At 46.1% G+C, this 23,612-nt stretch overlaps 1 protein-coding gene across 1 annotated transcript in view; it reads right to left on the bottom strand.

Moving 5' to 3' along the window:
• The window catches only part of kcnt1a (potassium sodium-activated channel subfamily T member 1a), a gene marked incomplete at both ends in the record, with an annotated part of 56,046 nt that overhangs the window by 17,142 nt on the left and 15,292 nt on the right, over positions 1 to 23,612 (bottom strand). The window contains 10 exons of the mRNA XM_084442544.1: positions 69 to 249; positions 532 to 626; positions 3,786 to 3,869; positions 6,384 to 6,458; positions 6,850 to 6,909; positions 7,197 to 7,245; positions 7,928 to 7,975; positions 9,891 to 10,029; positions 10,634 to 10,713; positions 21,432 to 21,602. Coding sequence (XP_084298670.1) covers positions 69 to 249; positions 532 to 626; positions 3,786 to 3,869; positions 6,384 to 6,458; positions 6,850 to 6,909; positions 7,197 to 7,245; positions 7,928 to 7,975; positions 9,891 to 10,029; positions 10,634 to 10,713; positions 21,432 to 21,602 — 982 coding nt within the window. The remainder of the gene's footprint in view (positions 1 to 68; positions 250 to 531; positions 627 to 3,785; positions 3,870 to 6,383; positions 6,459 to 6,849; positions 6,910 to 7,196; positions 7,246 to 7,927; positions 7,976 to 9,890; positions 10,030 to 10,633; positions 10,714 to 21,431; positions 21,603 to 23,612) is intronic.

A 23,612-nucleotide genomic window follows, 5' to 3' on the forward strand; every position in this document is an offset into this window, starting at 1 on the left:
TTTATTCTGAAAACAGCTATTACCCTGGGATCACAAATTCACTCTGTGGTGCAGTACCGCCCTCTCACCTGTAGGGGGAGCACCACCAGAGCCACACAGATCATGATGACCACCAGCAGCTGGGAGGGCCAGATGCGTGGCGTGACGTCTCCAAAGCCCACCGTGGAGAAGGTCACGATGCAGAAGTAGAAGGCGTTGAAGAGGGACAGGTTCTTCCCTGCTCGTTCCAGGTGCTGGATCCCACACGTCCTACGGGGGCAGAGAGAGGACACACAGGACGGGCGTCAGTTCACAGACGACTCACACAACAATTTATAACACGCAGAAGTTTACGGACAGAAGTCTAAGTGAAGACAGTGGTTGTGACTAGAGACAACAGACGATAAAGTGAAGCTGCTACTATCTTACTTGACTGTTTCTTATATCTACAGCACATACGAGTCTAAGGACATTTGTTGTTTGCACAGGCCGGTGAGGACATGGAGTTAGGGTCGGTGTCAGGGGTCAGGGGTGAAAGGTGGTAGGACTCACCCCGTGAAGACGAGGCAGAGCAGAGTGCAGATGAGGATAAGGACCTGGTTGAACATGGCTGAGTTGGTCCTCTGGATGGCTCTGTGGAAGTCATTCTACGAGAGAGGAGAATAACCTGTTATAGAACATGACATACTCAGTGGCTCCTTTTCCCACTGGGAACAATGGCCCAGGAATGTAGGCCCAGGAACTTACCGTGAGCCTGGAACCCAAATACCAGGGGCCTGAATTGGACAGGGATGGGGCGAACATTCGTGGCGAACATGTTTTCTTTGAACGGTTAAATTTAAACGGACAGTCTTTCTGTGATCAACAATGATTTTCCGGATTATATTTTTGATGTATTCTCGCTAGTACAACCTCATTTAACGTTAGTTAGAAGTAAAACTGTTGTCAATTCATTCATTTATTGATACAATTACATTTCCCTCAGTCCAGCGTCTATTTTTGTTCACCTTTTCAAACCGTTCGCTTTTGTTTGCGGCGAACACAAAGCTAATTGAAAAAACTTAAAAAACATTTGCAACCATTTGCTATGTTTGCTGAATCTGAAGCAACCCCATGTGTTTCTATTAGTAAACCCAGGTGTTGTAACCCAGCTGTAACCATGACAACGGCATACAGTTTACAGAACAACACAACGCAATGGAGCCGGTTGAAGCTGTTCCCTTCGCCTCATTCATCCTCACCTTGTGGGAGTTTTTTAAAAATTAAAAGGAGGCTTGAAGAATTGAAGATGAATTACACTTTTAGCAATGAAATCAGGACGAATGTCTTCAGTCTCTAGTTGAGCACAGTGTTTAGAGACTGACTTGTGAGTCTAAGGCAGAGAATCAGCCGCAATAGTATTGCTTAAGATAATGTTTACCGGTGGACCAACCCTTAGTGGTGAGATTAAGACAGCTATTAGCTGTTTTCAATATTACACATGAAAGAATAAAGTTAGTAACTTATGACAAATAGAGAAAAACAATTGGTATACAGCCGTGTTCAGCCTAAATTCAGATGAACTGGTATTCTTCACACAACCACAACAAAGTAAGTTTCTTATATTATTATATTTTGGATGTATAGCGCTAGCTAATTACTGCATGTCTGAGTTACCTTCACAACATCTACATTCGCTAATGTTAGCTTTATCTGTACAGGTATGTACTCAAATGTGCCGTCACTCGTGTTCGGACCACTGATGGAGCCAAACTGCCAGCAGCTATACAGGCGAGCAGTGGCTCCAGGACTTCAGACTGTCAAGGGAGACCTTCAGTTATATCTGCCTCAGCATCAGAGGCATGGCCGAGAGGTCAGATACACCGTTTCACTTATCCATTTCTTGAGTTGCCATCGCAACCTTTCAATTAGCCAGCACAGCACAGGAGTACAGGTTGGTCAAGGCAAGGCAAGGCAAGTTTATTTATATAGCACATTTCAGCCACAGGGCAATTCAAGGTGCTTTACATGAGACATTAAAAGCATTAAAACAAAAAGCAAGACATTATAGACATTTAAAACAAAAGGCAGGACAAATTAAAAGCATTAAAACAAAAAGCAAGTCATTATAGACATTTAAACAAAAAGCAGGACAAATAGAATACAGAAATAAAAGTTACAGTGCAGTATACTGATAAACATAGCTCCTCTTAGAAAGCAGTGGCAAAAAGAAAAGTCTTCAGGCTTGTTTTAAAAGAACCAAGAGTTGCAGCAGACCTGCAGTTTTCTGGAAGTTTGTTCCAGATATGTGGAGCATAAAAACTGAATGCTGCTTCTCCATGTTTTGTTTTAACTCTGGGGACAGAAAGCAGACCTGTGCCAGACGACCTGAGAGGTCTGGATGGTTCATAGCATGTGAGCAGATCAGAAATATATTTTGGCCCTAGACCATTCAGTGCTTTATAAACCAACAGCAGTATTTTAAAGTCAATTCTTTGACAGACAGGAAGCCAGTGTAAAGACCTTAGTACTGGTGTGATATGCTCCACTTTCTTAGTCTTAGTGAGGACTCGAGCAGCAGCGTTCTGAATCAGCTGCAGCTGTCTGATCGATTTTTTAGAGACCTGTATACATGCCGTTACAGTAGTCGAGTCTACTGAAGATAAACACATGGACAAGTTTTTCCAAATCCTTCTGGGACATAAATCCTTTGATCCTTGATATATTCTTCAGGTGATAGTAGGCTGACTTTGTAATTGACTTAATGTGGCTGTTGAAATTCAGGTCTGAGTCCATGACTACACCAAGATTTCTTTTTCGTTTGTGGTTTTTAGCATTACTGATTGAAGTTGAGCACTGACTTTTAATCGTTCTTCTTTGGCTCCAAAGACAATTACTTCAGTTTTATTTTTGTTTAGTTGGAGAAAGTTCTGGCACATCCAATCATTGATTTGTTGAATGCACTTACTCAGCGCTTGTATGGGATTATAGTCTCCTGGTGATATAGTGATATAAATTTGTGTGTTGTCTGCATAGCTATGGTAACATATTTTGTTGTTTTCCATAATTTGAGTTAGTGGGAGCATGTAAATGTTGAACAGAAGAGGCCCCAGGATGGAGCCTTGGGGAACTCCACAGGTCATTTTTGTCAGCTCAGATTTGTAATTGCCTATAGACACAAAATAATCCCTGTCCTTTAAGTAGGATTCAAACCAATCTAACACTGTACCAGAAATTCCCAACCAATTTTCCAGTCGGCCTAGTAGTATGTTGGGGTCTGTTCGGAGTAAGTGTAACATTCGTCTGCAGATGTGTGAAATGTTTCCGCATGGCTATGAAATCCATCTTTACGCCTCATAACTACATCCCTGATGCTCCATGAGAAGGCTCGCTGTGTTGAGGAGACGGGGAGGGCCACACTACGTTGGTGCAATAGACGGGTAAGTGGAAGACATGAACGCGTAACTCTACTAGTATAGAGATGTAACGATATGGAAATTTCAATAAATATTTTATATTGAAAACCACAAGTAAAATTAGCAGAACTATGCACTTTTAGCAGAACTATGGATTTTTTGTTTGCATCAACATTAGAATAATGCGTCTTGGAGATTGTTACTAACTTTGGTTGATGCTGGACAGTATTTACAGCGAGTTTTTCAAAGCATGGCACGTTTTTAATGATAATTTTATCCCGATAAATATAATCAAATTTTGTCACGGTTTTTCATTGTATCGGGTATCCTTACATCCCTATAGGAGCATATGATGAGTGAATGCCTCTAGAGGTTTTCTCCGGAGGTTCGACTGCTTTGTTTTCTACTCACAATCATGTTCTCCAGCGCACACTTAGCCAACCAGCAGTTCAGGAACACAGGAATGAAGATGTTTCTTATTGGGGGCCAGAAGATCTGAGGAGAACAACGAGAGGATAACGTTATTCTTAAAACTATCCATTAGGGGAGCTCCGATTCCACTAAGCCACGATCCGATTCCGATTCCTGGGGTCACGATCCGATTCCAGAATCGATTCTCGGTTCCAACGATTCTCGATTCCAGAATCTAGAATCGATTCTCAATTCTCAATGGATTTTCTACAAAGACGGATCTACTCCAGTCTGCTGTGTGCTAAGAAAGCGGAATATAGCAGAATAAAGTGTATAACATTATGTAGTTTTCTCAACTCAGTCAGTGACCATGCTGAACTTTAATAAATCCCGGAAAGTATTTCTCTCCAACTTCAAATATTTCTCAAGTCAAAGTGCTGTCAAGGAAAACAGTTGTAATACAAAAAATAAAAATGCAGTTATATAAATAAAATTGGAAGCGTTACGCTTGCTGCCTTTTTCATCAGAAGAACCTTGCCTCTTTCAAAAATAAAATCGCAATTCTTGCAGATGGTATGAGTCATGTCAAGCTCCTTCTTGCCTGAGAGAAGCCCATATTTGTCCAAATGCCTGCCTTCAGCTGTGACGGAGCAGGCTGTATTCCTTGCTTGTCCTCGTTTCCCATGATTTTCAGCAACTAACATTACATGCGACGCCACGCCAGATGAACGTTAGAAGTAGAGGCGAACTAGCTAACTAACTGTTGTGAACGTTTGAGCTACATGTTGGTCTTCTTTTAAAGTTAACTATCGTGTAATCCGTTCTGGTTTGGGGACCTATATTTCTGTCACTCGTGCTTACACTTTGTTGACATTGACAAGCGCTGGCTCCAGGCTGGCTCTAGGCGGATCTAACCGAGTGTTACTCCGCCTGCCGAATCACAGCCAGAAATATAAGTTCCACAAACCAGAACAGATTACACGATAGTTTGAATTCAAAACGGATGGTAAATAGACACAAAAAAACACAGAGACTTTATTCATATTTAATTTGTTTATTGCATATTGCTTGCATAAGGCCTGGACTACTGCAACTCCCTCCTTGCTGGGGCCCCGGCGTCAGCCATTAATCCTCTGGAGTTTGTCCACTAAGCTGCAGCTCACCTGGTGTTCAACCACCCCAAGTTCTCCCACACAACTTCCCTTCTCCGTTCTCTACACTGGCTCCCTGTAGCGGCTCGCATCCAGTTTAAAACTCTGGTACGAGATGAGTCTACAGGGCAATGAAAGGAACAGCTCCCTCCTACCTCCAGGCCATGGTCAAACCCTACACCCCCTCCCGACCGCTACGCTCTGCTACCTCGGGGCGACTGGTTGTCCCGTTACTCCGAGGCCCCTGCGGTCGATCGACATGGTCACGGCTCTTCTCTGGCCTGGCCCCGCAGTGGTGGAATGAACTGCCCACTAACATCAGGACAGCAGAGTTGCTGCCCACCTTTGGCTGTGGGCTCAAAACTGACCTCTTCAAGAAGTACTACCAGGATCTTCCCTTGTAAGTACCTATTGTTTCTATATTTTGCTACTTTTGCACTTTGGCTTTAGCACTAGATTAGGTTTATGCGCTTGTGAGTTCTGGCGAGTAGTACAGTACTCTCTCTAGGGTCAGGGTTAGGGTCGACCTCAGACCAGCCAAACCCTCCATACATCTACCTACGTTAAACGCAATTATTGTAAGTCGCTTCGGATAAAAGATTCTGCTAAATGACTGTAATGTAATGTAATGATTCTGGTGGTGTACAATGGCACCACACTGGAATCACACATTTATATAGAGGTATACAGTATACATGCTCCGTATCCATTCAAACACAGCAGGAAACTCCTCTGCCCACAGGAAACACTTTACTTTGACAGGTTTCCATTATAAAACTGAATTACTGCCAGAGAATGGCTCAAACATCCCACTGACTTCATCCCCCGTAGTGCTTTTCAAATGGTATGAGTCTGAGAGACTAGGGCCCTGTCCAAATCCGTTCCCTTCCTGTAGAGGAGTCACTTTTGAGATATAGCCTGTCTTACAGTAATGGAGGTACAGGAAGCTAATTAACTGTAGCAAGATGCAACCTTTGGACCAAGTCGTATCACGATGAAGATCCTGTAGATTGATTGTTTATTAAGATCCCCATTAGCTGTTGAGAGACTCATCAGCTACTCTTCCTGGGGTCTCCAATATCATCACTCAAAAATTATAATACATACATACATAATAAAAAAGAATACAATACATCATCATCCACACACACTCACAAACAAACAACATGGACACCTGCTCAATTCTAGTAAAAAGGTTGCCTATCTAGCTCTGTAAATGACAAATCTTTTCAAAACAAATTATTAAAACATAACATTCACCATCACCATCAAGAGAAAGGGGATACATAAATAGCTTCATTTCATAGTTCCTCGGTAAACAAAAATAGCTTAAGCTTTTTCTTAAAATGTATAATATTATTTTCTGAAACCAAAAACAATGGTAATCCATTCCATTCCACCATTGCTCTGTAATGCATTGAGAGAGAGATGTAGTTAACAGTCTTACTGTGATGATGAAGGGGACTGTGTTGATCATCTCCAGGAGGAAGGACACCTGGAATATCTGCTCCCATATGTTCCCCTGAAACACGCACACGTACAAACACGCATAAACACACACACACGCGCACACACACACACATAATAAGCTTTATGTCAACTAGAGGGCTGACACATACAGGTACCTGTACTTCACATTTTTGACCAATCTCTTGTTTTATAGAGTATGAGTCACCAGTTGGCCCATACAACCTGACAATTCTCAATAAGACCACTTAATCTGGCAGCCTCACAATAACAAGCCATTAGCGTACCTGTGAAGAATGAACTTTGCTAATCATTTTAACTACGGGATTGTTAATTTGAGGGGTGAATCATTTTATCAACTGAATCCATAATAGTGTGTGTATGTGTGTGTGTGTGTGTGTGTGTGTGTGTGTGTGTGTGTGTGTGTGTGTGTGTGCGCATCTTACCTTGTAGCTCAGATACATCAGCAGCATTGCCTCCAGGAAACTGATCATGGCTACGATCACCTGAAACAAATGTCTTAATTAAAAAACACCATCTTCGCTCCAGTTTAACAACTTCCAGAGAGCTTCCTGCTCTCTGACTCACCTGTATGGACCACACCGGAACCTTCCGGCTCTCTGACTCACCTGTATGGACCACACCGGAATCTTCTGGCTCTCTGACTCACCTGTATGGACCACACCGGAACCTTCCGGCTCTCTGACTCACCTGTATGGACCACACCGGAACCTTCCGGCTCTCTGACTCACCTGTATGGACCACACCGGAACCTTCCGGCTTTCTGACTCACCTGTATGGACCACACCGGAACCTTCCGGTCCACCCAGAAGATCAGCTCCCTGTGGAGAGAAGCAGAGAGCTATAGTTTCACATTCTCTCTCTCTCTCTCTCTCACTCTCTCTCTCTCACACACACACACACACACACAGGAATTTCTCATGCACTGGATCTACAGTATACAGAGACCCGGTCGTGTCACCCACACACAGTTACCATGAGCCTAGAGGTGGATCTGAGGTCACGTCTACACTGCCCGTTAGGATTCATCTAGTCTGGCTCAACGGATGTAGGTTTTGGCAATAAACCTTGTCATTCATTGTCACACTGCCCAATCAGTGGCGAGTCTGCCGACACAAATGAATCTGATTCGGCCGAGAGATTCTCTCGGCACCAATCAGATTCGATCCAGACTATTTTGCGGACTGTGATTGGTTTAAAGAAATACTGCGTTTTTTCCCCCCCTATTGCAGAATGGTAATAATGTCCAGCCAGACCTGTCTCCGGCGCTGGTACAGCGTAAACGAAGTGTGGAGATAGGTCTGGCTACGCGAGACTAGGATTCATCCCATGAAATATGACAATGAAGGAGCAAGACGTCACTCCTTGTTCAGTGAGAAGAATCGTAAGATTAAAGGGAAGAAAAATCAAGGTTTTAACACTGACAAGACACTGAATCATTAGCGGGGAAACATATCTCCCTCCTCCCTCCTTTTCCTACACATAATAACATCATCCTCTCACCAGTTTATCTCACTGTCCTGGGAAGAGCTGTTCATGTGGCAGTTCGCACTGCGGAGAAGAGAGACAAGTAGAGGAGAAGAGAGGGAGTGACAAAGAGAGAGAGAGAGAGAGAGAGAGAGAGAGAGAGAGAGAGACAAAGAGCGGTGAGTGAAGGAGAGTGACAGAGGGGAGAGTTGGAGAGAGAGTAGGATGGAAAGTGTCAAAGATAGAGGGAGAAATGGGCAGGCAGAGAAAGAGAGCAACAACACATAAGCATTGTGTGTGTGTGTGTGTGTGTGTGTGTGTGTGTGTGTGTGTGTGTGTGTGTGTGTGTGTGTGTGTGTGTGTGTGTGTGTGTGTGTGTGTGTGTGAGAGAGAGAGAGAGAGAGAGAGAGAGAGAGGGGTGAGCAGGGCAAAGTAGAAAGAGAGGGAGAGAAAGAGACAATGATTACTTTGAGAGGACATTCAAGCACATCCAAGTACTGTACAGAGAGAAGGTATCAGGTTCAAGGTACATTGCAATCCCAAGTCTCTTCCCTTGGCACTACCTCTCGTTTTGGAGGACCCTCGACTGGGTAGTGGCCCTTCAGAATAGAGCCGTGTGCGTTAGGGGTTGATTATTCGTTGAGTCGTTATGTCATCAGTAGCTTCTTAAAAACTCTTTTCTGAGTTTTCTGCTCCGAATTTTATTAGTTGCCTTGTTTGCTCAGTAGTCCCTGGAACATTACGGTATGATTATAACATTATGGCACTACTCATTTTATATTAAAGTCTGTTGCATGCTACCATTATCAACTATTATAGTGACAAATCTGACCAAATTTGCAGGACAGAACAATGTATTGACAATAGCCAGGAAGCATGTTTACACATCGGCTTTTAGTGTAGTCCTATAGAAATGTCTGCCCTGCACTGAGATCAGATGAGCTGGGAAGGGCATTATTTTTCCAGCTTCATATACTGTATGGGACATGGAAACAACTGTACTGTCACTCACAAATCATTTGTATTGGACAATCAGTGATTGGATTACGGATAATTGGACAATAATGTTTGCAGATCGTTTGAACTCCCCTTCTCAGTTTAGACTATTGTTGCTACTGTTATTGCTCCTCCATCTCATGTGATTTTTTGTTCTAAACCAAACTATACCATTCTTACTCTGAAAAGCATTTAACAGCCATAAAAACAGAAGGGGGGGGTGGGGGGGGTCAAACGATCTGCACATCCAATAATCCATAATCCAATCACTGGTTGTTCATACCAGCATTGAATAGTAATCACGATAAGTTAATGCGACAACGATAGGGGGATATGATGACGATAAATTCCAATGCCTTATTATTATTATCTTGTTATTATTAATATGTTATTATCTTGTGTGCTTACCCATATTATTATTATTGAATTGCATTTTGTTGCACTTTGGGGTATTTTGTGGTACTTTTGGGTACTTTGGGGTATTTTGTGGTACTTTTGGCTATACTTTCGGGTACTTTGGTTTACTTTTGGGTACTTTTAGGTGTACCTTTGGGTATTTTGTGGTACTTTTGGGTACTTTGGGGTATTTTGGGGTACTTTTGGGCACTTTGGGATACTTTTGGGTACTTTGGGGTGTTTAGTAGTGAATAGCGATATTTCTGAAATGCGTGTTATAACACCCATTTACATATTCCTCTGCATTAAACTAGATATTCCAACGGATGTAAAAAATAAAAAAATAAAAAGCATGAATATTTGCAAAGGTACTGGGCTTCTCTCCCATGTTTTTTCCTCGCACCGACAGCTATGTTGCTTATCACTGCCTCATTTCGCAAAGCATTCTGGGAACTCTCCATTTGGAGGCCTACAGCGTAGATGTCCACTACCCCTCGATCCCCAAAAGAAATTGCACACCCTACCCAAAGCGGGAGCACACAAAACCGACATAGGGCCAAGAGGTAGGGCCAAGGGGGGGGGGGGGGGGATTGGTCCTTGATCTGACCTCCCGTTGGTGCCGTTGGGCGGCTGTCCTGGGTGGTGGCCGGTCCCGCTGGCGCAGGGGTTGTCTGTCATCACCCTGATGATGTAGAGCAGGCAGGTGAGCAGCTTCAGGGAGAAGTTTAACACACGGATCCTCAGACCTGCGGGAGACGGGGGAGAGTCAGAATAACGCAAACACACGGTGTGTACCGCCCACTATAGCACCAGGCCTCTGACATGCAAGTACGCCATTGTGTTGCATGGCTAGAGGATGCTCTCAAGCAGATGTCCAGACTACTAAATATTCACATCAATCACCCCCCATGGTACACAAGAGGTGGGTGTTGTCCTCAGTTACACACCTAGGATTATCTCAGGCCCACGGTATACTGTACTTGCAGTATTTGCATGTATTTGCAGCACGTTCATTTCTGAGGACCTGTACAGCCACCCGCAGCCAACACTCCAGAGGAATACAGGACATGTTTTGTACGCAGACTGTACGCATACAGTAGTTAAAAGCAAGTATACTGCAGGTTTTAGCCTCCCCAAGTGAATATTGTAGTCCTGAAATGCACAAACGTGACATCAGTTCAGGCAGAATCTGTGAGCTCATAGGTCCATGATTCTCACTTAGCGCGAGGCCTTGCTATACAATGGATTCACTCTATTGATTTATAGAATGCATTCAGTGACCTTATGATTGTCTCTGGGCTGTGAGTGCCAGCGGAGATGATTGAGGGGAAGACTGGCCAATCAACTTACTTGATCTTTGGTTTTTGATGAAGAAGAGCTTCAGCCTCTCCTTGAAGGTGTTCTCGTTCACATAGAACTCTACCTGCACCCTGAGGAGAGAAATAGATCAGTGAACAACCACACACACACACACACACACACACACACACACACACACACACCTACCTGGGTAAGGGTGATCCTGTGAATAAACACATTTAGAAAATGCACAGCTATGTTTGATGATGAGAAAAGGACCTTGTATAGTAGGTGTGTGTATGTGTGTGTGTGTGGGTGTGTGTGTGTGTGTGTGTGTCAGAATTAGATGTAAATGAGAGCCTGCCAGTAGCTATAACCATATAAGGAAGCTCACATGCCAAAAGGGCATGGCATCTTGAAACTGCTGCCAATACTGCCAAGAAGTACTACTAAGGATGTAAAGCAGTGTGTGTGTGTGTGTGTGTGTGTGTGTGTGTGTGTGTGTGTGTGTGTGTGTGTGTGTGTGTGTGTGTGTGTGTGTGTGCGTGTGTGTTCTTGAGAGAGAGAGAGAGAGAGATCCCCCCAGGGGATGGGTCAAATGCGGAGAACACATTTCTACAATCATTGGGACTTTAACCTTTAAGAGAGAGATAGAGAGGGAGAGGGGAGAGAGCAAGAGAGGGAGAGAGAGGGAGAGAGAGCGAGAGAGAGCGAGAGAGAGAGGGAGAGAGAGAGAGAGAGAGAGCGAGAGAGAGAGAGAGAGAGGAGAGAGAGCGAGAGAGAGAGAGAGAGAGAGAGAGAGAGTAGGCAGTAGTGCCAGCTCCTGACTGGCGGCCTGTGGTGTGACGATGGATTTACAGTGGAGTAGGGATAAGACGGTATGGATTTTTGCATTACGGTACGGTACGGTATCTAGTTACACGGTACGGTTTACGGTATTTCACGGTATACGGCATTTCACCTCCCCAACACACATAAAAAAACAAGTATTTTACTTTGAAGGAACTACAGTGCAACACATGATGGAAAATACACACTATTGTAATTAAGCTCAGATTATTAATAGCAAGCTTATATTAGATTACAAAATTAACTGTTGCAAGCAACTTGAAATGTGAAGTTTCAGCAGCGCATTATTGTGTAATACCGTAAACGTAATACCGTAAACACAGGGAATGTCACGGTTCTAATACCGTGGACATTTTATACCGCGGTTCACAGTTTTACGGTATACCGTCTCATCTTTACAGTGGAGTGGAGAGACCAAGTTGGATTGACAATGGAGAGAGAGAGAGAGAGAGAGAAAGAGAGAGAGAAAGAGAGAGAGAGAGAGGCTGAGACGCTTTGACACAAGCAACCATCTCCAGTGGCTCTCACAGCAACAGCTATTTCAGGCTGTGTGACACAACTGCAGGGGATTGGAGCACCGGCAGACCTTCAGAGACAGAGACTGCAGAGGCACAGGGAGGCCAGGGAGAGAGAGAGAGAGAGAGAGAGAGGTAGAGGGAGGCTGGGGATGCACAGAGACCAGAGAGAGAGAGAGAGAGAGAGAGAGAGAGAGGTAGAGGGAGGCTGGGGATGCACAGAGACCAGAGAGAGAGAGGGAGAGAGAGAGAGTTACAGGGAGGCCAGTGATGCACAGAGACCAGAGAGAGAGAGAGAGAGAGAGAGAGAGGCACAGGGAGACCAGGGATGCACAGAGACCAGAGAGAGAGAGAGAGAGAGAGAGAGGTAGAGGGAGGCCGGGGATGCACAGAGACCAGAAAGAGAGAGAGAGAGGTAGAGGGAGGCCGGGGATGCACAGAGACCAGAGAGAGAGAGAGAGAGAGGCACAGGGAGACCAGGGATGCACAGAGACCAGAGAGAGAGAGAGAGAGAGAGAGAGAGAGAGAGAGAGAGAGAGAGAGGTAGAGGGAGGCTGGGGATTCACAGAGACCAGAGAGAGAGAGAGAGAGAGAGAGGTAGAGGGAGGCTGGGGATTCACAGAGACCAGAGAGAGGGAGGGAGAGAGAGAGAGGTACAGGGAGGCCAGGGATGCACAGAGACCAGAGAGAGAGAGAGGGAGAGAGAGAGAGAGGTAGAGGGAGACCAGGGATGCACAGAGACCAGAGAGAGAGAGAGAGAGAGAGAGAGAGAGGTAGAGGGAGGCCGGGGATGCACAGAGACCAGAGAGAGAGAGAGAGAGAGAGAGAGGTACAGGGAGGCCAGGGATGCACAGAGACCAGAGAGAGAGAGAGGGAGAGAGAGAGAGAGGTAGAGGGAGACCAGGGATGCACAGAGACCAGAGAGAGAGAGAGAGAGAGAGAGGTAGAGGGAGGCCGGGGATGCACAGAGACCAGAGAGAGAGAGAGAGAGAGAGAGAGAGAGAGAGGTAGAGGGAGGCCGGGAATGCACAGAGACCAGAGAGAGAGAGAGAGAGAGAGAGAGAGAGAGAGAGAGGCACAGGGAGACCAGGGATGCAAAGAGACCAGAGAGAGAGAGAGAGAGAGAGAGAGAGAGAGAGAGAGAGAGAGGTAGAGGGAGGCTGGGGATGCACAGAGACCAGAGAGAGAGAGGGAGAGAGAGAGAGGTAGAGGGAGGCTGGGGATGCACAGAGACCAGAGAGAGAGAGGGAGAGAGAGAGAGGTACAGGGAGGCCAGGGATGCACAGAGACCAGAGAGAGAGAGAGAGAGAGAGAGAGAGAGAGAGAGAGACACAGGGAGACCAGGGATGCACAGAGACCAGAGAGAGAGGGAGAGAGAGAGGTAGAGGGAGGCTGGGGATGCACAGAGACCAGAGAGAGAGGGAGAAAGAGAGAGAGAGAGAGAGAGAGAGAGGTAGAGGGAGGCAGGGGATGCACAGAGACCAGAGAGAGAGGGAGAGAGAGAGAGAGAGAGAGAGAGAGGTAGAGGGTGGCTGGTGATGCACAGAGACCAGAGAGAGAGAGAGAGAGAGAGAGAGAGGTAGAGAGAGGCTGGAGATGCAGAGACCAGAGAGAGAGAGAGAGAGAGAGAGAGGTAGAGAGGCACAGGGAGGCTGGGGATGCACAGAGACGAGAGAGAGAGAGAGAGGCTGGAGATGCAGAGACCAGAGAGGTAGAGAGAGAGAGGGGTGGCTGGAGATGCAGAGAAAGAGAGAGAGGTAGAGAGAGACAGAGAGAGGTAGAGGGGGCTGGAGATGCAGAGAGAGAGAGAGAGGTAGAGAGAGAGAGAGAGACAGAGAGAGGTAGAGAGGCAGAGGGGGCTGGAGATGCAGAGAGAGAGAGAGGTAGAGAGAGGCGGACAGTGGCAGAGCAGAGGAGGGCGGAGAGAGGTTGGAGAGGTTTAAAGAGATAGAGTCAGAGAGGAGCAGAAAGCAGCAGAGAGAGAGATGGAGGGCCACGGGTATCACCAGTTATCTCAGGGGGGGGGGGGGGGGGTGCTCCAGTCAGGTACTGTATAGCAGATAGCTGAAAGCCTCTCATTATAGAAATTATATGAAGCATCAAACATGCCAATATAGGACAGCTGTCATCTCTCAGAAAAGGTCATGTTATGCTGACGCTGCTTCAGGTCATTACAGAGACCCTTGACAATCTCCCTGTGTTTACACTGAGCAGCCTATCAGCATTAGACTCATGTGTTTCCATGGAGACCCCGTAGGCTGGGGACAATAGCAAATTAGGTACAGTACTTTATCTTCATGATGATTTTGTTACAAAGGGAGACATCATTACAGTGAGCGCGAGCTATAGCAGCTGTTTGACAATGAAGCTACGCGCGCGCGTTGATTGCTCGCATGTATCATTATTAAGCACTAGATTTAACTGTGACTAATTAAAAGTAATTAAACAAAGCATGCAAAATTAGGAAATAAAACTTGAATTCGAAAGAATTATGGGTTTCTGAGGCTATGTGGGGAATATGCAATAGCCTACCAGGTTGACATTTAGGCTAGTCAGTAGTTTGGTTCAAACGTAAATAACCACATGCATAACTTTGTTTAAAACAACAATCAAAGCCCTTCTACATAACAGACACCACCCATCTCTCCCCTCAGATTGTGATAGCAGCTGCAGAGAAACCTTATGCCTGATGTGTGTGCGCGTGTGTGCGCAAAGCATACCTTTGCCCCGCATCGCTTCCAAAAGAGTCAAGCCTCCAAGTGGCCAACGACGGTTTAACCCAGGAGGGAATCGAGGTCTTCGGGTCCATTGTGTTTTACGGTTTCAAAGGCTTGCTCGCCGGCGAATGGCCGGAGAATAATGGTGCGTTCGTTTATAACTGGGAGGTGGCAAATTGCGACTTGCTACTAGGAAAGATTAAATAAAACACCGCATGAACTCGCACTTCCTCGTCGCAAATTCGGATTTGTTTCTCAGCCCCCAGTTGCTCGAATGCACTAGATATAACTAGGTAACTGTGATATAATGGTATATAGCTCGAATGCACACAGGTCGGAGGTAGGTAATTTCCCACTTGCGACTTGCCACCTGCGACCACAAACGAATGCACCATAACACCTGTGGCGGCGCGTGCTGTAGGAATGATGCGCGCGCTCCCCACACGTTCCCACCAAGCGCGCAACCCAACACTTCGCGTTGAAGTAGGCTATAGTTCCAAATGATGTAGGCTAAAGACGCGCACGGAGCAGACGCACTAGCCTGATACCAGACAGAATCACCAACTCATTACACTCCGTTGAGAACTTCAAGAATCGGTCAACCTCGAGCGATTCTCGAAGTTCAAGGTAGATGTCATTTCAGCAACTTAGTGTCTGATCAATCACGGTTGGTCTAACTCATCAGCGTCATGTAACACGTGCGATAGCAATCAATGCGTGGCAGATTTTTTTTTGCATCATGCTTCATTCTCTCTCTCTGCTCCACTTTGCGTGGTTGATCAACTTGTTGCCACAGCAACATTGCCAAGACTAGAATAAACCCAACTGGCATGGTTCTCATTAGGATGTGTAGCTGCGCTTTCTGCTTCTTTCTGTCCACAATCCAGCAGACTGTAGAACTGGGGACATGAATTCTGCTTACACCATGAGACTCTATGAAACCTGTTTATACAGTAAGTACAATTCTGGTGGGAAAAACATGTGCTCAAACAGTTAAATGTTTTTTTTTATGCTGTAGCCTACTGTACCTTTGACATTTTCCTATTGGGCCACAGAGACCGCATTAGTCAAAATGGTAAATTACCTTAGAATTAACGCGGAATCTAAAAAGCTCTCGGTCCTTGCCCTTCCGGACTTGAGCACAGCTTTTGATACTGAAGATCATGATATCCTTATTGAAAGACTTAAGAATTGAGTCAGCCTCTCTGGGCCAGTCCTAAACTGGTCCAGGACCTATCTAATTAGCCCAGAATATTTTGTCACCCTTGGTGACCACAGTTCAAAAAACATTTATGACCTGTGGGGTTCCTCAAGGATCCATCTTGGGGCCCTTACTCTTCAGCCTATAGTTACATGTTACCCCTTGGTAGAGTCATTAGGAGACACATTAAAGACCATAGCTATGCAGATGACACCCAGCTCTATATTTGTGTTAACACCCAATAATTACTGCTCGATTGACTAGCTTGTAAATTGTATTACTGATATAAATGTTATGGAGGTCACAGAATTTCCTCCAGCTCAACCAAGACAAAACAGCGGTATTGATCATTGGTGAAAAAGACAAAAGAGAGAAAGTATCTGTACATTTAGAAACACTGGCACTTAGATCTTAATTTTGAAACCCATATCAAGAATATTACTAAAACATTTTTTATCACTACAACATTGCTAAGGTGCAAACCTTTCTCTCTCAGGCTGACACTAAAAGACTGTGCATGCTTTTAACAGTAGCAGGCTGGATTAATGTAATGCTCATGTCTGGTGGTCTAGCAAAGAAAACTATTAGTAGATTATACTACTATATTCTATCTACTACTATTATAGTTCTGTAGCACGAGTCCTCACCACAACTAGACAGAGGACACACATCACACCTGTCTTAAAATCACTGCACTGTACAGTGTGTTAGTGATAGTTTACTGCAGCAACATTGTGTGCTTTCACACTAGGGGTGTTGTGATATACCGGTTAGCGATAATCTTGGTATTTAAAAAATGAAAATACTAATATCATGTAAATAATCCAGCCATGATATATTGTGTGAAGTAAATTCAATGAGGGAAATGACCTTTGAAAACCCTGAAATGCGCACTGCTGATTTTAATATGCCTATTACACAGCAATTTCAGATGTTTTGAAGAGAAAACAAACAAATATTGTTATTGTTATATTGTTATTATTATACAAATAAAACATTTGATTGCTATAGATATCGCGATGATATCGTTATCATTATATTTCTTGCCATCATAATCATTTTGTGAAAATTTGAAAACATGAGAGCCCTACTGTATTTCACACACATAGTATATTGAGATAGAAAGCATTTGAGTGACAGGTGCATCGGAGCCAAAGGCACAGTGCCTGAGTTCTGAGACTTCCTGTGATGCTTCTTTTTTCCCTCTACATCTCTGGGTTCTGTCATTCGCTCGCATGGCTTCTATCACTGCTATGCCGATGACACCCAACTGGTCATGTCATTTCCCCCTTCTGACACACAAGTGGAGGCATGCATAGCTGCGTGCTTGGCTGACATTGACGACACAGTGGGACAGTGGCAGAGCAGAGGAACAGCTCCCTCCTACCTCCAGGCCATGGTCAAGCCCTATACCCCCTCCTGTCCGCTACGCTCTGCTACCTCAGGGCGACTGGTTGCCCCGTCACTCCGAGGTCCCTGCGGTCGATCGACACGGTCACGGCTCTTCTCCTGGCCCCACAGTGGTGGAATGAACTGCCCACTGATGTCAGGACAGCAGAGTCGCTGCCAATCTTTCCCTGCATGCTCAAAACTCACCTCTTCAAGAAGTACTACCACAATCATTTTTTGCTGGGAAAAGCCCCAAAATGAAGATATTTCAATTAAAATACATTACATTATTGTGGCAGATGAGTAAAGCATTGAACAGACTTAAGCACCTATTGTATGTTTTGTTTGCTATTCTTGCATTTTGCCTTCAGCACTAGATTATGCTCTTAGTCACTTGTTTTAGAAATGAGATGCAATTGTGAGTTCTGGCAAGTACAGTAGTAGTACATTGTCTTTTCCTACATTAAATGCAATTTCTCTAAGTCACTTTCGATAAAAGCTAAATGACTGTGAAGTAATATATTGTAAGATGCATTGACAGCTGCTAATCATTAGCATGTGTGAACATGAACACATCATCTCTCTCTCTCTCTCTCTCTCTCTCTCTGTATATATATATATATATATATATATATATCCTCCTCTGTAATAACCCAGTGTTCAAATTCTGAGTGTTGAGGAGTTTCTAGCTGACCCCCCTGCTCTTACCCGATGAGTCAGTCCTTCTCTACAATAGGAGCCACAGACTGAAGCTGGACCTGGACCACTTAGCTACACCCACACAGTGACAGGAACACCCCCCCCTTCCCTCTTTGACAAAGAACATTCTAGAGCCTGGTACATCTGCACTGGACGTCTGTATTATTATCACTAACCTTTTTAGGCATTTTTGGAATGTCTGACCTGAGTGTAAATGGCTGTTGTGTGGAGGGGATGATGGAGGAAGGCAGGGAAAAGCATCGAGGTTTAAAAGTAGAGCACTGAGAGACAAAAGAGTAGTTCTTTCTACAGTAATACCGACTGATGTTACTGAGTCAGCTTGTTAAGACTGAGGTCATTAATCATGTCTGCACAGCCAGCGAGAGTGAGACGCGCACACAAAAAGTGTTAGAGAAAGAGAAAGAGAGAGAGAGAGAGAGACAGAGAAATACATTTCTTCATCCTTCCAGATGACCTACTATCCAAAACTCTTCATAGAGTATAGAGTTCTACTGCACAACTGGCAGGGGAACTCTATATACTGTACTGTTTATTATTAACTTTTTGTATTAATAGATCATTATTATGTGGCCAAAATTATTAGAACAACTGACAGATCTGAAAATATTGACCTTTTTTGCCTCCAAAACATGATTTCATTCCAGAATGTTCATGAAACATGCAGATGGTTGCTGTGAGCACAATAAATATCAGATGAAGTGAGTCCTACTGTTTTTATCCACTTTTAACTTTAATATTTGGTATGTCCACCTTTTGCAGCAATTACAGAAGCACATCTCTTTGGCATAGTGTCAATATATTTCCTGAGAACATCAACACCAATGTTATCCCATGCCATTTACCCTTTACTTGCGTCCTCCCTCACTTGACAGGTGAGGAGAACGCAGGCAGATGTTGACTGGTGACATTTGCTGAGTCGTGAGGCAGACTGAGAGGAGGGGGCCCTGAGATGAGGGGGCCCTGAGAGGAGGGGGCCCTGAGATGAGGGGGCCCTGAGAGGAGCGTGATAATTAATACCACCAGACGCATCCCCGTCCGCCCACGGTATCTACCTCCTTCAGCACCACGGTTTAGGCAAGTCAATACTCCCAGAAATACACCCCTCATGCATCATTAGAGGGGATGCGTCTACAGTGCAGAGCCATTGCAGGGGCTACAGAAAAAAAGTTAATGTTTGATATTTGGACGGTATTCCGTTTTTTGTTTTGCCCCTGACAGATTAAATAGACTGGGTAGGGTTACAGAAACAGCCTTTAACTGACAACTGTATTTGAGAAAGTCAGGTTAGCACACAGAGATCAGTTCAGTCAGCCAGATGCAGAGCTGGTGTGATCTGGTGTGATGTGGTGTGATCTGGTGTGATCTGATCTGATCTGGTGTGATCTGATGTGATTTGGTGTGATCTGGTATGAGCTGGTGTGATGTGGTGTGATCTGGTGTAAAACGGTGTGAGCTGGTGTAATCTGGTGTGAGCTGGTGTAATCTGGTGTGAGCTGGTGTAATCTGGTGTGATCTGGTGTAATCTGGTGTGAGCTAGTGTAATCTGGTGTGAGCTGGTGTAATCTGGTGTGATCTGGTGTAATCTAGTATTATCTGGTGTTATCTGGTGTGATCTGGTGTAATCTGATGTGAGCTGCTGTAATCTGGTGTGAGCTGGTGTAATCTGGTGTAATCTGGTGTGAGCTGCTGTAATCTGGTATGATCTGGTGTAATCTGGTGTAATCTGGTGTGAGGTGGTGTGATCTTGTATTATCTGGTGTTATCTGGTGTGATCTGGTGTAATCTGGTGTAATCTGATGTGAGCTGGTGTAATCTGGTGTGAGCTGGTGTAATCTGGTGTGAGCTGGTGTAATCTGGTGTGAGCTGGTGTAATCTGGTGTAATCTGGTGTGAGCTGGTGTGATCTAGTATTATCTGGTGTTATCTGATGTGATCTGGTGTAATCTGGTGTGAGCTGGTGTAATCTGGTGTGATCTGGTGTAATATGGTGTGAGCTGGTGTAATCTGGTGTAATCTGGTGTAATCTGGTGTGAGCTCTCATGATACCCCTAGGGCAGAAGGAGGAGGGCAAAATCTCTCCTCCAGACAGGATATTGATCCTCCTCCTTTACTTGGATTTGCTGCATCGATTTCTGCTATTAAAAGCAGCAGCGTGTCTCCCACCAGTGTTCCTCTTTAAACCTCTAATTCTTATCATGCCCTAATGCCCCATCATGCCCATGTCCTAGAAGCAGGAGAGAACAAGCTTTGGCAAAGGCCAGAGAACGATCTCGACTGAGAACGATAATCCTTCCTGTACTTCTAAGACAGACTTAGTTTCTGTAGCAGTTATGTTTTCCAGCAGCTAGCAAGCTTATCTCAATGTGAAAATCATAGCTTCTACAGAAACTAAGCCTGTCATTTTACAAAGAATAATCTCCAAGCTATGATGCTGTTTCAATGCGTAAACATACATCTACTGGTCTAGTCGTGACAAGAGCCAACCTGAGGGCTTTCAGACAGTTTCAGCACCATGGACAGCGCCTCACTACCTCTACCAAACAGAAGCACAGCTAGAGATACTGTAGGCCAACACACTAGCAGCTCATTGACATACAGAGGCTCTTTTGTTGGTAACGTTCAAGCAGTACGTCCCTCGTCTCGTTTTCCCCATAGACTACTATTTTCAATAGCACTCCTCTTCACCTCCTCTCCCCGCTCTCCTGCGCCTCCTCTCCCTGCTCCCCTACCTTCACCTCCTCTCCCTGCTGCCCTACCTCCACCTCCTCTCCCTGCTCCCCTACCTTCACCTCCTCTCCCTGCTGCCCTACCTCCACCTCCTCTCCCCGCTCTCCCACCTCCACCTCCTCTCCCTGCTCTCCTACCTGCACCTCCTCTCCCTGCTCTCCTACCTCCACCTCCTCTCCCCGCTGCCCTACCTGCGCCTCCTCTCCCCGCTCTCCTACCTCCACCTCCTCTCCCTGCTCCCCTACCTCCACCTCCTCTCCCCGCTCCCCTACCTCCACCTCCTCTCCCCGCTCCCCTACCTCCACCTCCTCTCCCCGCTCCCCTACCTGCACCTCCTCTCCCCGCTCCCCTACCTCCACCTCCTCTCCCTGCTCTCCTACCTCCACCTCCTCTCCCCTACCTCCACCTCCTCTCCCCGCTCCCCCACCTCCTCTCCCTGCTCTCCTACCTCCACCTCCTCTCCCCTACCTCCACCTCCTCTCCCCGCTCCCCCACCTCCTCTCCCTGCTCCCCTACCTCCACCTCCTCTCCCCGCTCCCCTACCTCCACCTCCTCTCCCCGCTCCCCTACCTCCACCTCCTCTCCCCGCTCCCCTACCTCCACCTCCTCTCCCCGCTCCCCTACCTCCACCTCCTCTCCCCGCTCCCCTACCTCCACCTCCTCTCCCTGTTCCACTACCTGCACCTCCTCTCCCCGCTCCCCTACCTGCACCTCCTCTCCCTGCTCCCCTACCTGTCGTCGTTGTGGAAGCTCTGGTCTCCCAGCAGGAGGTCTCGGAAGCGGAAGCGTGGCAGGAGGGGGGGGACCGTGGTCTCGGCCTCCTCCTCCTTCATCCTAAGGGCGGAGATGTCCAGGACGATCCCGCTGGACGTGGCTCCGGTCCTGGGGGGCTCCGGAGACGAGCTGGGGAAGGGAGGAAGGAGGAGAGGGGGGGAAGAGAAGAGAGAGTGAGAGAGAGAGAGGGGTCGGAACGGAAGAGTAGAAAGGAGGAGGGCGAAGGCGAGCGATGAGGCAGAGGGAGACGGGGAGCGCGCGGACAGGATGGCAGGAGGACAGACGGAGGGAGAAGAAGAAGAGAGGGAGGAAGGAGTTACCAGCGCTGGTCAGGCCAGACCCGTCCCCTGAACCAGCAGAACCAGTGTGAGCGTGTGCTGCATGGACAACGCTCGCATGGCCACTCTGATGATGGTGTGAAACATGAGCTGTTCTTATGTAACGTCCCCTGAACAGATCAACAATGAGTTAAACAGTCAATCAACACCATAAGGTAGAGCATGCTAATAGTCAACACCCCAGTGCAGAGCAGCATCCTCTAGTTAGAAGCATAACAGTGTTCATATTTTGTAGAATTGTGTAGAAAGGGTTCATTTAGTACATGCTTGAAGGAGTTGTCATGCATTTTAATGTGAAGGACTTCTTCTTCCATACCGTGCAAAAGAACAAGATTCGGGGATACGGTGTTAAGATCCTTCCAACATGGGATACCATTACCACTGTGTGAAGTCTGTGATAGCAGTATGGGGATGTTGGAGTTGATGGATTTATAAAGACACTCACGTGTCCGTCTCTAAAACGCTGCGCTCAACTAGAGACTGAAGACATTCGTCCAGATTCCGTTGCTAAAAGTGGGTGGTAACAATTTGAGAGATTGAAAACAAAACTGCATTGCGGAACGAATTTAGGGCCATCCTTCCTAATGGGGCAGTGAATGTTTTGTTTCGATTCTCCACTCCAGTTAGAGACAAAGATAGGGGGAGGACATATCCAGTAAGACAGGTCCTTCACACGATTAGAGATTTAAGCAGTAGCTCTGATTGGTAGCATCTGTTTTCGGCGCTGTTCTAGCAACGATTTTCAATGGAGATGTCTCTGGACTTTCAGAGGCAGAGATCTCTAAAGTCTGGCATCGCGAGACTAATAAAGAGGGAACCGATAGAGAGGGTTCTGTGTTTCCTCCGGGAACCATGAAGATGCACGACTGTGTACATAAGCACTCTACATCTCTCTATCCACAGATATGGGGTCTGATTTGTCCTCCATTTGGTCTGGGGGAAATGAGAATACATGCAAAAGCAGACGCCCCTATCCACAGATCTGGGGTCTGATTTGTTCTCCTCTTGGTCTGGGGGAAATGAGAAGGATCTGACCCCTCCCTCCCTCCCTCCCTCCCTCCACCCACCCCTCCCTCCTGTCCCAGATGTGGAGCGACTCCCACATCCCAAGCCTGATCCGGTGACATGTAGGGTACTGTTTGATTGGCATTCGGCATGCTGGTAGGGAGAGCCGGGGTTTAGCGGTGGGGGTTGGGGGGGTGGGGAGGGGTGGGGGGTGTTACCTGCCGCCAAGGGAGCAGAGTGTGTGCGATGCTGGGGCCATGTCTGCCTCTTAGGAGGAAGGAATCAGAAAACCCAGTGTTTACATGAGGGGAGTGAACGAAGGGATGGACACAAACAACAGCGCACCCCAAACAACGTTCCTCAGTTCTCACTTACCTTAAGGGTCCGCCTGCGGTACACACACACTCCCGACTGTCTGACCATGTGACTTGGTTTTGTGAACATGAAAAGGCATCGATTATGTAAAATCTTTCAAAACTTCAAAGTATCCAATTCCTAGGGAGTAGAGGGTCTGTAAATGCTAGGGATGCACCGATGCCTCGGCCGAACATCGGCATCGGCCCATGTTGGCCTTGTTGACTGCCATCGGCCCATCGGCAAATAAAATGACATTCACCGATGGTAGTGGCCGATGTTATGTTGCAACAATTACGGCTTATTTTGTTGCAAAACGCTTGCCGCAGAAAGTTCCATTCCAGCTACACTGTGGATACGTCGTTTTGCTTTGAACAAAAATGTATAGCCTAATCTTAAAATATGATGCCAGAAATAGTTCACACCTAGATAAAGGTACCTA

The sequence above is a fragment of the Borostomias antarcticus genome (assembly GCF_949987555.1).
Source record: "Borostomias antarcticus genome assembly, chromosome: 8".
Classification (NCBI taxonomy): domain Eukaryota; kingdom Metazoa; phylum Chordata; class Actinopteri; order Stomiiformes; family Stomiidae; genus Borostomias; species Borostomias antarcticus.